The 13,770-nt window shown below is 43.9% G+C and overlaps 1 protein-coding gene across 1 annotated transcript in view; it reads left to right on the forward strand.

The window, feature by feature from the left end:
- The first annotated feature begins 444 nt into the window (after window positions 1-444).
- LOC141118535 (uncharacterized) overlaps window positions 445-13,770 on the forward strand; it is a 62,937-nt gene continuing 49,611 nt past the window's right edge. Inside the window, exons 1-2 of the mRNA XM_073610921.1 lie at window positions 445-624; window positions 5,875-5,997. Coding sequence (XP_073467022.1) covers window positions 543-624; window positions 5,875-5,997 — 205 coding nt within the window. The 5' untranslated portion in view covers window positions 445-542. The remainder of the gene's footprint in view (window positions 625-5,874; window positions 5,998-13,770) is intronic.

Consider the following 13,770-nt stretch of genomic DNA (forward strand, 5'->3'; position numbering starts at 1 on the left):
TACTACTTTACATTGTAGCAAAGTGTCGTTTCTTCAGTGTTGAAAATCTGTGTGTGTGTGTATATATATATATATATATATATATATATATATATATATATATATATATATTCATATCACATTTATATATATATATATATATATATATATATATATATATATATATACACATATATATTTTGTCAGCACAGAGATATCTTTCAGAAATGAATACGTTCAAGCCGATTTCTGAAGAATTTGTAAGCAGTTTCCTATTTCAGATCTGATGAGGTTTTTTTTTTTGTTCCATGAAAGTTCTTTATAACCATCCAAGCAACCCCCAACAAAACCCTGGACACTAGACTCTTGCAGAATGCAGACATTAAAGCACAGGAACAATAGGTTTGGGGAGGGCCCTGTGTCTGAAGTTCCCAATCTGCGTGGATTGCTTGGAGCTGAGTCAGACACATGATCGCAGTCAGCTGACAAGCCAGTCTCAGGACAAGCCAAGCTGCAAACACAGGAGGAGGAATTTTGAAAGTTTGGATTGTATTCCAAGTCCCATGAAGAAGTCTACTGTCCGGGGACATGCCACTGTCACCATGAATAGACTCTGGGGGGTCATTGGTGGGCTCTTCGGCTTTGGTGAGTGATGAGTAGACACCATACACACAATCAGAGGTTCTTTCATTCACTTTTATCCTCATTTCAATGGATTAGTGCAGCTCTAAATAAATAGTCATATGATGTGAAAACATTATTGAAATTATTAGGCGCATTATCTGTCAAAGGCCAGAAACTGCGCAAACCCGCGCCCCATACATTTATGTCTGCTGCTATGGTTGGCAGAAAGAGACACTAAAACGACACTTGGTATTTTTTCTTTTTTTTTTATTTGACTGCTTGGCCTGAAATGAAGGGCACTAATAGGAAATGTTTCTACACAGGATTTATGCAGAATTCAATTTGGATTTAATTAGGAAGATGTGTGAATCCTGGGTGAGAAGTGTGTAAAAACGTTTGTACATATACCGCTTATTGTGCTCTTTAAAACGTTACGCCGTGCCACAGCACCTGTATTTTATACTTTCTCTTTAATCACATAAAGCTAATAATAATTGATGACTATCATTTAAAAACTCTTTCATGCATAGTTTGGGTGATGCCATGACTGCATTTTTTTCACTGAACACAAGTCCTGTTTATTAATAATAATAGGTTGTTCTTTTAAAGAAAGGGAAAAATAAAAATAATCACATTTTTATCCTAGTAGGGTTTGAAATAAATCTGGGGTAAAAAACAGTGGTCGAGATTAGCCGTTAGACAGTGTGCTGTATAATAATCTTAATTTTTAACATCTATATAAGCCTGACGTATACCTGCAATACGTTTATATTTTTCTTTATCTTCTTGATCAAAATGGTGTATTGCTATCTGCAAATTTCTTGGTTGATTGGTACCTCTCTGGTGATATAATAATGTTGTTATCTTATACATAAATAAAGAATAAAAAAAAAAAAATGGTGGAAAAAAAATGCAGTCATAGCTTATATATAATTTTGTAATTAAAAAAAAAAAAAAAAAAAAAAAATCTTATATATAATAATTTTTTTTTCTGAACACAAGTTAAAAAAAATGTATATATTATTTTATGGGCCCAGATTGTTATAATGATAATTGATGGACTATGTTATGACTTATTTTTTTTCACTGAACACAATTAGAAATGATATTTATTATAATATGATTTTATAATTTTTATTATTAACTGCTGTTTTCACTAAACACAATGTTAAAAAAATATTCATTTTATTGGGCCAGGGTTTGCATTTTTTACTAAACACAAGTTCAAAATAATATTTATTTTAAAATAATATTTTTGTTGAACTTGTGTTTATTGAAAAATGCAAACCCTGGCCCAATGAAATGTATATATTTTTTTACATTGTGTTTAGCTGATGATGATGATGATGATAATAAAATCATATTATATATTTTCTAATTGTGTTTAGTGAAATGCAGTTATAACTTTAGCCCAAAAATGATGATAATAATATTTAAAAAAAATATTTATTTTAAGACAACAATGGTCTTAAAATGTATATTTAATTCTAAGACCATTTTTGTGTGGCAGAATTTTTCTGCATAATGTAAGCCCAACACCAGGCAAAACTGCGTAGAGTGGAAAAAAAGGCTAGATCTTCTCTCAGGTATTTTTTGCCAGCCTAGTCCCTAATCTGGAGAATTCCTATCCTGGCGACAAGGTCTCACTAGCATAGATAAGGCAAGGGAAATCTTCCCTTTCCTTTTTTCTTTTTTTTCTCCCCACACAAGCTGCAGGGAAAAAACGAGGGTCTAACTATTCTCCAATTCAAAAAGCTGGCTACGTTTTGGGCTTCAGGACTTTAATAAATAAAAGATAATATTTTTAACTGCCTACACCTATAAGGTACCTGATTGTAACACACAATTCTTGAATCTTTCTAACATCTATATACAAGGTAAGAATACTGAAAAACACTTCTTCCTTTTTTTTTTTTTTTTTTTTTTTTACCTATACCTAATCAAATCTACATACTTCCTTCCCTGGTGACACGACAGAAGGTAAGGAAACGTTTTTTTTTCAAAATAGGAACACAGAAAGCAAATATACCTCGCCTTGTCCAAAGCAAATTATCTGCCATGAAAAAACTACCATGGAAAGTTCTGTAATAAATGAGCACTTCAGGGGCACTTGAAAAAAGTAAACACACTCTGGAAGGGGGAGATGATAAAGTGTTGTAATGTCAGAAGGTTTTTTTATCTTAATACATTCTGTGCATTAAGATAAAAAGCCTTCTGTGTGCAGCAGCCCCCTAATACTTACCTGAGGTCCCTTTCTGTCCAGCGATGTCCACAAATGTCTCGACCGTCCGAAACTCTCCCTCCTGATTGGCTGAGACACAGCAGCGGCGCCATTGGCTCCCGCTGCTGTCAATTAAAGTCAGTCAGCCAATCAGGAGAGAGAGGAGGCGGGGCCAGGCCACAGCTTCATATCTAAATGGACACTGGAAGCTGTGACTCGTCTCGAGTGCCCCCATAGCAAGCTGTTTGCTGTGGGGGCACTCGACGGGAGGGAGGAGCCAGGAGAGCCGAAGAGGGATCCGAGAAGAGGAGGATCCGAGCTGGTATGTGTAAATCCACTGCAACAGAGCAGGTAAGTTTAACATGTTGTTTGTTTCGGGGTTTTTTCTCAATAAAAAAAAAAAAAAAGACTTTACAGTCACTTTAAAAAGGGTTTAATATCCAAGTTGGGAAATGTTGTATCCAAAGTGTAGTGCTGCAAGCATACGCAGAACTTCTTTTTTTTTTTTTTTTTTTTTTTTTTTTTTGTTACAGCCCAACTCTGGCTGAAATATTTTGGTAGTTGCTGGAATGTAGAAAGAAAAGTCCACTCCAATGACCTCCAAACTTATTTTTATTTCCATCCATTTGAAGCCAGAATGGGCAATGGAATTGGGTGCTTCAGCTTTTTATAAAGCAGTTGCGAGGCTTCCAGGTTTGGGATCATTTGCCCTATTGGTTGGCCAGGCTGGGATGATGTGTGCACACAGGAATTCATTCATCCCAGCAAATGCTGGATTTGTGCACTGAGCTTCTCATGTGGAGCTCTGTGTATATTACCAGGAAGATTGCAAACACACAGATGGGAATCTTTTATTGCAGAAGAGACATAGTGGGGTTGATTTTACTGATACTGGAATGTGAAAAATCTGGTGCAACTCTACATAGAAACCAATCAGCTTTCAGTTTTTTTGTCAAAGCTTAGTTGAACAAGGAGAAATTAGAATCTGGCTACCGCGCACAGCTGCACCAGATTTGTAGTCTCCAGTTATAGAGAATCAACCCCAGTATGTCTCATCTGCAATAAAAATCCTGCCTGGCTGCCATTTATTTAGGGCTTATTTACACTTGTTTCGGCTTTAAAACGCATTCAATTGCCTACCGTTTCAACATGCTATTTTGCTTTTTTTGGTTTTTGCTTGTTTTGAAGCTTGGCAAATGTCCTCAGAACCCCGGCTCAGTAGTACCCCCAACTCATTAGTATCGCAGATCCCCAGATTATTAGTACTCCCCCCCCAGCAGATCCCCAGCTCATTCGTACACTTGCACAGCAGATCCCCTACTCGGTAGTAACCTCCTAGCTCTGCTGATTCCCCCCCCCCCCGCCCCGCTCAGTAGTAACCTCCCAGCTCTGCTGACCCTCCTCTCTCTCCAGTCCCCGCTCACCTTCTGCTATAATGCTCCCATGCTGCACACCATGTGTGTGACATTTGCTAGTTTCTCCTGCTCTGGCCCCCAGCTCTGCTGATCCTCCACTGCTGAGTACTATCTCTCTGGTCCCCGCTCACCTTCCGCTATAGTGTTCCCACTTTGCGCACCACATGCGCCATCTGCTAGTTTCTCCGCTCCGGTCTAGTTCCGACTTACCTCCCTGATTCTCCATGCTGCACGCCGGATGTGATGTCTGCAACAGACCCTGCCAAAATATATACACATGAACTGGAAGTGACTACTGATGATGTCTTATTCTGTTTCGCTTGTTGGTTTCCCACTGCATCCTGGGATATCCCATACCTCCAAAACAAGCAAAGCTATCTCTGAATAAAAGCCTCTCAAATACTGCAGGTGCTGTTAGCGAGCATTCAGCTGAACTCGCACAATTTCATTCCTGCATATCGGTCCCGACTTCGGGGGCGATTTCAGAGACATCTGTGTGAGTTTCTGCACAGATGTTAATGGAAATCACATTCCAAAATCACCAAAAGTAGTACAGAAACTACTTTTGTGAATCAGTGTGGACGCTGACATTGCCAGCAGTTTCCACCAATTTGACATATCAAATCGCATCAATGTGAACCAGGACTTAGTTATGAATGACCACGGTGAGTGATCAGTACAGACCACTCATTGTGTTTATTCAGAAAAGTAAGGGGCCAGTAAATTACATATTTACCGACATCCCCCCCCCCCCCTTTTTCGGCTCTCCATTCTGAAACATCCCCTGCAGCAGCCATCTGGAGAGGGAGCACTGCAGGGGGAGGGGGACCAGGGGAGCATGCAGGGGGCCCAGGCAGGAGAGGAGAGGGGGAAAGTTGGCAGCACTGCGGGAAGAGGGGGGGGAGTCTGACCAGGGGAGCATGCAGGTGGCCCAGGCAGTAGAGAAGGAAGAAAGAGGGAGAGGAGGAGAAGCAGGCTTTCGACGGCTGCAGGAGGAAAATGAAGGGGATGGGCTCCAGTATATAACACCCTCGCCTCCCCTCCTGTACAGGTGTAAAACCAAATGTGAAATAGAGGCTGCACGGCCTCATGGAGCATGGGCGGAGTTTCTATTGTGACCTCTGAAGCTACGTCAGTGCACATGGGGTGATTAAGGTGTGCCTATGGCACCTACAGAAGGAGATTCGAGAGTACCTAAATTCTACTTTTCTAGAATGAGACACCTCAAAGTTATCCAACCTCAAGTACAAAAACATACTATATTGCAGTTTACCAGATCTTGGTTGTGGTGGCTGTATAATATTTTATTTTTTTTTAAGCTAAGAACACTTTCTGTTAATAGAGAAAATGCCTATTGGTTGTTTTAGAAATGCTGTGTCCTTGTCACTTTTTGTGAGCTGAATTCAAATCGCAAACCATGAGATCTTCTTTTCGGGGCCACTGCTTTACCATACAGGAAGTGTTTCTTCTGGCTGGTGGTGCTTTCCATTTTTTTTAAAGGGCAGAACATGGTTTACTTTTCTTTATAACTTTATTGAAATGTCACAAGCCAGGGGCAAAGAAGTACGTGTGTTGTTTGCACAATGATGCTGGTTGAGTGGTGTGAATTGATTTGTTGCCTTTTATTTCTTGCAGCATGTTTAGTTGGTAGTCAGCTGACCACAACCAGCATTGTGACGACCACCGCTGATTTCAACTGCAGCTCTGTCAATACCACTGAATGCACGGTGTGCCCTGCTGGTACCTACCCTGATAATGGTAAGTGCACATATCACTCGGGTTGTTTTTAACTGCGTTGTCTCTAAGTGTCAGTTATGTTTGGCAAAGCTTGACAAACCAATTCTGGGTTTCCAGCAGATTTCTTTACTGCAGCAACCACTTTTTGAGAGTACACACATAGATGGCACAGTTGGGTAAATGGAGTCTGGCTTACACTACATAATTGTGTTCATATAAGTCTGCCAGCCACTCACAGATTTACTTCTACTGTAGGTGGAGCATAATGGACTGGGTCAGCCTCTGACTTCTTGAATATTTGAAATACTTCAGCATCAATATCTCCCCGCTGCATCCCTTAGGCACCATTCACATGGGCGTTTTGGTACACTGCAATTCCCAGCAGCAGGAATCTACATGTGTGCAAACAGGCACGGATAACTGCAGCCCATGACAGCCTGTCGTTGTAGTGTACAGGCTCAGCAGCTGCTGCTATCCACACACAGCTGTCAGTCCCAGCAGGAGGAATCGTAGATTTCCCCTAATTGTCTTTCAGGACAGCCACCCGAGAGACCTTGGCTCCTCCCCTCTGTAGGAAATACTGCGCCAGCCATCTTTAAATTTCCTTCTCCCCTGCTGGCTCCTCAGTTATTTGTGCTTCCTCCAGACACCACCTGGAATCGAGCCAGGGAGGCTCGGGCAGAAAGTCCTGAAAGGAGCAGAGGCTCTTCGGACAGGCCAGGTAAACTTACCTGGTGAAGATCGCCACCCCCACATCCCTGAGGTCAGGTGTAGGTCAGGGGGGCTCCGTTTTCACTACCGAGTGTGGTAGATGAGAGGTGCAGGCCCAGTCAGCGGTTCCAGAACCGCAGCAGCAACATGGCAAGCACAGCAGTGGAGAAACCATGCCGGTCTCTGGGACCGCGCAGAAGCCAGGTGACGTCACGTCCGGCGGAAGGGGCGGGCACCTCTGTTTGACCCATGGCTTCCAGTTCCGGCCACGGGACGCTGAAAAGGAGCCAGACATGGGCTGAAGAGGGGCTGCAATTGCTGTGGAGACAGCACAAGCTCCGGTGGCGGCACCAAGATGTCGGAAGCAGAAGGAAGGGACCAGACTGCTCCAGCTGAGGCCAGCTCCAGCCACGCTAAGGTAAGGGGAACCTAGGGTGAAGCTCCCTTTGCCAGACCCTCCCCTCCCCTCAAGGAACTAAGGGGGGGGGGAGAGTCCTTCAGGTGCCAGAGGGAAGTTCATGGGCCCCTGGAGAGGCAAGCCCACACAAAAAGTCTGCGCACCTGCAGTTTACTGCAGGAGAGGTTAAAGTAAATTTTTAATGCCTGTGGGTTTTTTTTGTGTCTTTCAGAACAAAACAGACAAACCCAGACCCCCTCATAGCTCTAGTAAGAGGTGCCCCTCCTGTAGAACTACACTTAGGGACTCCTGGTAAACACTATGTAGAGAATGTATTATCAAACTAGTGCAGGAACATGCCACTGAGCAGGGCAGTGAGCTAGCGGCATCAGTAAAGGAACTTTCTAATGTTTGAATCCTTTAAAACCTTCTTTGAGGGGTTTCAGATCCCGCAGCCTCAGACTGCTCCTCTATCAACACAGCAGGTAGCGTTACCAAGAAATGCAAGTATTACCATCCACTAGTGCAGGCCCTCCATTAGTCTCCAGGGAAGGGGCTAAGGAGGAGCCAGACAGCGCAGCCTCCGGCTCCCAAGAATCAGAGAGAGAAGCTCTGGAAGGGGATTCCAGAAAACCATCCCAGTACAAACTGTCACTGGAAGAGGTGGAAAATCTCTTGGAGGTGGGGGCATTTATACCACACTAGGTATGCAAATGGAAAAACCCCTATCTCTACATAACCAAATGTACGAGGGCCTGGGAGAACAACAAAAGAAAAATGTTCCAGTCCATGAGGTTTTAGTAGAGGCAATAAAGAAAGAATGGCAGGACCCGGAAAGGAAACCCTTCCTTCTTTTCAAAAGCATTAAAAAGAAGGTTTCCGTTTGTGGATGATCTGGCATCAGTTTGGAATAAGACCGCAAAGCTAGACGCAGCTTTCTCCCAAATCTCGAGGCACACAGACTTGGCCTTCGAGGACATGGGGGTCCTGTCCGACGCAATGGACAAGAGGATGGATTCCCTCTTAAGGAAGTCTTTAAGTCTTCCCACAGTGGGAAGCCTAAAACCAGCTATGGCAGCAACTGTAGTGGCTCGAAACGTGGAGTTTTGGCTAACTCAGATACAGGCCCACATTGAGGAGGGAACTGCAAAAGAGCAGATTCTATCCTCCTTTTTTTCTCATGCTCCTTCGAGGCATCGCTTATATCGCAGATGCATCAGCGGAATCAGTACGGATGGCAGCTAGATCCTCCGCCTTATCAAACTCCGCAAGAAGAGCCCTGTGGCTAAAGACATGGCAGGGGGACTGCGCGTCTGAAGCCAAACTTTGCAGGATGCCATTTACAAGGGACTTGCTATTTGAACCAGGGCTGGAGAAAGTACTGGATCGCACGACGGACAAAAAAAAAAGCATTTCCGCTGAAGCGTAAACCAGCTTGGGGACAGCCACAGCAAAATAAAAAAAGGCAAAGAGGGGGCACAAGATCCCGCTTTAGAGCACCCAAGGCCAAAAACCAAATAGACCTTGGGGACAGAGAGGAAAGGGCATAGGAGGGGCAATTTTTCGTCCTCCTGAGCATTTATTTTAATTTCAGGGGCCAAGAAAGGGCACAAGGCTTCAAAGCGCACTATAGCCAGATGGCTAAGAGAAGCTATTGGCCAGGCCTATACATTGGGAGGTATGCAGATCCCAGAGGGTATCAGGGCACACGCTACGAGATCAGTGGCAGCGTTGCAGGCAGAGAGAGCTGGAGCAACGCCGGAACAGATTTGTAAAGTGGCAACATGGTCCAGCTTCGCAAGTTACTTACTGGTAATGTTCTTTCCCAGTGTCTTTCAGGACAACACAGGTACCCACCCAAATGTATAAAATACTTGAGATTTCCTTATAAGAAATGTGATATGGTTTAACTATGTGTATCATATTTTCATGTGCCTCCCCAGTGGACTGGAGGTGCTCTTTTAAAAAACTGCGGAGCCAGCAGGGGAGGAGGAAATTTAAAGATGGCTGGCGCGGTGTTTCCTACAGAGGGGAGGAGCTAAGGTCTCTCAGGTGGCTGTCCTGAAAGACTCTGGGAAAGAACGTTACCAGTAAGTAACTTCGTTTTCCTGCCATTGGGATTCGCAGCATGGCAAATCGCCTGTGAGAATAGTGCCATATAACAAAAATCAAGTCTAGTGGAAGAAGTGAGACCCCCTAACAGTGTGGGGGTGTGGGAGCAATGTGAACAGAAGACATTCTGGGGCCCACAGTACAATGAATCCCTCCCTGCTGTTTGGTGCTCTTGTTTGCACATTTTGTGGTCCTGAGCTCATTTTAACATCAGGTATACTACCTGGAGTGTGTACACCGATTAGCCATAACATTATAACCACCCACTATAACCCATTGAGGCATGAACTCTACTAGACCTCAAGGTTTTCTGTGGCATCTGGCAGTAGCAGATCCTTTTAAGTCCTGTACATTGTAAGGTGGGTCCTCCCATGGATTGGACTTGTTTGTCTAAAACACCCCACAGATGCTCGATTGGATTGAGATATGGAGAATTATGGGGTCAAGTCAACACCTCAAACCCCTTTGTTGTGTTCTTCAAACCATTTTTGATTTCATCAGACAAGACTACCTTTTTCTCCCTTTTTTTGCCCACTGTATGGGTTTGGGCTGTGGACACTGGTTAGAATGAGCACCCTGACTGGTCTGTGGCTATGAAGCCCCAACTGCAATGCAATTTGTGTTCTGACACCTTTCTATTGGAACCAGCATTAACTTTTTCAGAAATTTGAGCTACAGTAGCTCTCTTATTGTGTCAGACTACATGGGCTAGGCTTTGTTTCCCACGTGCATTAACGAGCTTTGGTCACCCATGACCCCGTTGTTGGTTCAATGGTTTTCTTTCTTTTGACAGCTTTTGGTAGGTCCTGACCATTGCACCCCAAGAACATCCCACAAGGGTTGTAGTTTTGGAGTTGCTCTGACCCAGCCGTTTAGCCATGACAATTTGGCCCTTGTCGAAGTCTCTCAAATCCTTATGCTTGCCCATTTGTTCTGCTGTCAAAACACAACTTCAGTGACAACATGCTCACTTGCTACCTAATATATCCCACCCACTTTCAAATGCCACTTTAACGAGATAATCCATGTTATTCACGTTAACTGTCAGTGGTCATAATGTTATGGCTGATCGGTGTATGTTGTTGTTTGCACTGGTTTCCTCCCACCAAAAGGTAGACTACTCTTAGCAAACTGGCCTGTGTGTAGCCATCCACCTCTGAGGGTGACAAAAGCACGTTCAGAAGCAGAGATTGATGTGAATTGTTTTTTATCCTCAGATGCGATATACAGAAATGTAATTAAAAAATCTTGGATTTGCTGTTTCACTGTTTTCTTCAGCTAAAGTAATATATATATGTAGCACTGGTATATTTTCAATCTACTGCTTATAGGTAAATTTGGTGGGTTATCTGTTTATACATAGTCAGATTTGCCTCTGTTCCAGCTTGGCGTATAGTTGCGTGTAGTTTCACACTGTGCCTGTGGGTGTCGTCACCATGGGTCGGTGTTGGAAAGGCAACACGTTGAAGCGCATGAGTGCTCCTCTGTCCCGGACATAACTCGGTGGAGGTGGTCCTCCGAGTTGCATTCTGGGAGAGGGTATTTATGGGACAGACGCCATGTTTTGGGGTTCGTCTTTCGTTCCACCTGCTGGCCCTCCTGGCCAACAGGTATGTGCTAGGAGTACTACCTCGTGGTCCTCCGACCGGGAGGCCCACATCGCTGCAGCGTGTGGGTGGGCCCAGAAGTCTATCTGGGGCCTACCACAGCGGCAGAGGAATGGTCCTGGGCTGTCTGTCCTATGGGAAGAAGCTGGACAACTGAGAAGATCCCAGGGGAGGACCCGTCGCGGAAGGATCATGCAGAGTGCTGGTCTGGAGAGGGGCCTGGTGACTCAGTTGGAGGACGCATCCTAAAGTAATCTTACTGCATAGTACTGCCGGGTCGGCTTAAAGGTTCTAGTGCTGTGTTTGCTGTTCATCATAAACCATTACATCCTGTGGCAGAGGATCGTACGGGTTTTGTTCCAATCAAGTCTTGCAGAGACTTTTGTGCGTACTGGCTGCTAGGTTATTGAGAGAAACATATCCAGGTGTATGTCTATGCATACTAGCTCATTATGTCTTTGTCTTGCAGGGTGTTTATTTTTTTCCAGAGGGTTTACTTCCTCTTTAATGTGTTAATTTGTTGAAGCCCTTGGAAAAGCCTGGTACTTCTGGGTATGGGGGAGCATATGACCTTCGCCACTTCCTCCCAGAATGCGGTAATCTACCCTGACTGGCCAATCAATAGGCCTCAATGTTGTCACCTGGGGGTCATTAACCCTTTGTAAGCTCTGACACCAAGCTTGCACAAAAAGATTTGGCCTGGAGCTCTGACAAGTAAATGGGGAGTTGGAGGAGTGCCGTGATGGTGAGATTCGGTGAGCTTTGTTTTGAGACGTTAACGCTTTGACCTGATTGGGGACAATTCTTTTAACCACTTGCCTACTGGGCCAATTTTCAGCTTTCAGCGCTGTCACTCTTTTTAAATGACAATTGCGCGGTCATGCAACACTGTACCCATGTGAAATTTTTATATGTGGTTTTTTTTTTTTTTTTTTTTTTTTTTACCCCCTCAAATAGAGCTTTTTTTGGTGGTATTTAATCACTACTGTGGTTTTTTATTTTTTGCTAAAAAAACGGATTTTGAAAACAGGTAATTTTTTCTCCTTCATTGATGTGCGCTGATGAGGCAACACTGATGGGCTGCACAGATAGAAACTGATAGGCAGCACTGATATACACCTGTAGGTGACACTGGTGGCATAGCAGCAGTGCCTCTCCCTGTTCAGTACCGATGTCCCTCTGTCAGAAGCCGGTGATCGCTTTTTTTTTTCCCTATGCTGGCGAGGGGGGGGGGGGGGGGGAGCAGGTTATCGATCTTCTGTTTACGTCACATGATCAGCTGTCATTGGCTGACAGTTGATCACGTGGTCAAGAGCTGGGATTGGCCTCTTACTCCGATATGTGATGAGCTGAGTCTCATTGACTCGGTGATCACAGAGTGTGCCGCATGCGCCTCGCAGGCAGCTCATGCATGGGAAAACATCTTTTGACTCCTTCCCGGCATTATGGCCCACGCTGTAGCCATCATTTGGCTATAGCGCGTGGGGGGGGTTAAACAATGTGTCACAGATTATCGAAGGCCTCTCTGAAGCTTTCCAGTGCATTGCAACCAGCACTTAGTATCACTGCGCAGTAACCTTAGCCGAGGGCAGCCATGGACTTTCTCGAGTAGGAGTTAGTGTGGAAGAGGCAGCTTGTCATAATTTAGTTATTTAATCCTCTTCTGTCATATGAGCTTAAATTGGGTGAGTGAGTCAGCTGCATAGCTATTTCTGTTCAGATGACAGAATGGAACCATTCACAGTAATTCATTTAGAGACAAACAGGAATTGTAGATTGTCCCATTTACTGGTATATTTGATAGCTATGCATTCTATTAAAAATACGCAATCTCTTATGCAGGTGAAAAACACAAGGTTAAAAAGTTGTGCATTGATCATGTAGTTTCATTGTGTCATTTTATTGCCCTGTATACACCACCTATAGTAGAGTAAATCTTCATATTCCGGTGTTAGCAGTTTCTGTTTGTGTTCAAGCTTGAGGTATTAGGCATGACGCTGCAAAGGTTAATGTATGACCTCTGTAGTGTGAGAACTGACACTTCCTGTGAAGAAACTACCCGACAATCCCTGGGCTTCTGCAGGTGTGAGCTAATTTAGTAATTACAGTGAGGGGGAAAAAAGTATTTGATCCCCTGCTGATATTGTACGTTTGCCCACTGACAAAAAAATGACCAGTCTATAATTTTAATGGTACGTTTGTTTTAACAGTGAGGGACAGAATAACAACCAAAAAAAATCCAGAAAAACGCATTTTAAAAAAGTTTTATAAATTGATTTGCATTTTAATTAATGAAATAAGCATTTGATCCCCTATCAATCAGCAAGATTTCTGGCTCCCAGGTGTCTTCTATACAGGCAACGAGCTGAGATTAGGAGCACTCTTAAAGGGAGTGCTCCTAATCTCAGCTTGTTACCTGTATAAAAGACACCTGTCCACAGAATCAAACATAACCAATGACCTTTGCTAAATATATCAGTTTTGCTATGTGGAATAAACAGACCCAAACTATCTGGAAAAAACTTCAAGTTATGGAATAGAATACCTGTACCTCTATTTTTGGAGGTCGGTACAACTTCGGATATTCTCAGTGCTGCAAAAAAAGTCAGTGTAAAAACTGCCTTAAATAATTAAATCTTCATAGTCAGATCTGTTATTCACTGCTGGTATCAGACACAATTTTTTCAACATTAACCACTTCCCGACCGGCGCACGCCGATGTACGTCGGCAGAATGGCACGGCTGGGCAAATGGGCATACCTGTAAATCCCATTTGAATTTCCCGCCGTGCCATTGCGTGCGTGCGTGCCGGCAGCTCCGTGAGACGGGTCGCGGGTCCCGCGGACTCGATTGCTGCGGGGATAACCGCGATCGCCTCATGGAGAGGACGAACGGGGAGATGCTGATGTAAACAGTATCTCCCCGTTCTGCCTAGTGACAGTGTCACTGATCTCTACTCCCTGTCAT

Source organism: Aquarana catesbeiana, linkage group LG01 (genome assembly GCF_042186555.1).
Source record: "Aquarana catesbeiana isolate 2022-GZ linkage group LG01, ASM4218655v1, whole genome shotgun sequence".
Lineage (NCBI taxonomy): Eukaryota > Metazoa > Chordata > Amphibia > Anura > Ranidae > Aquarana > Aquarana catesbeiana.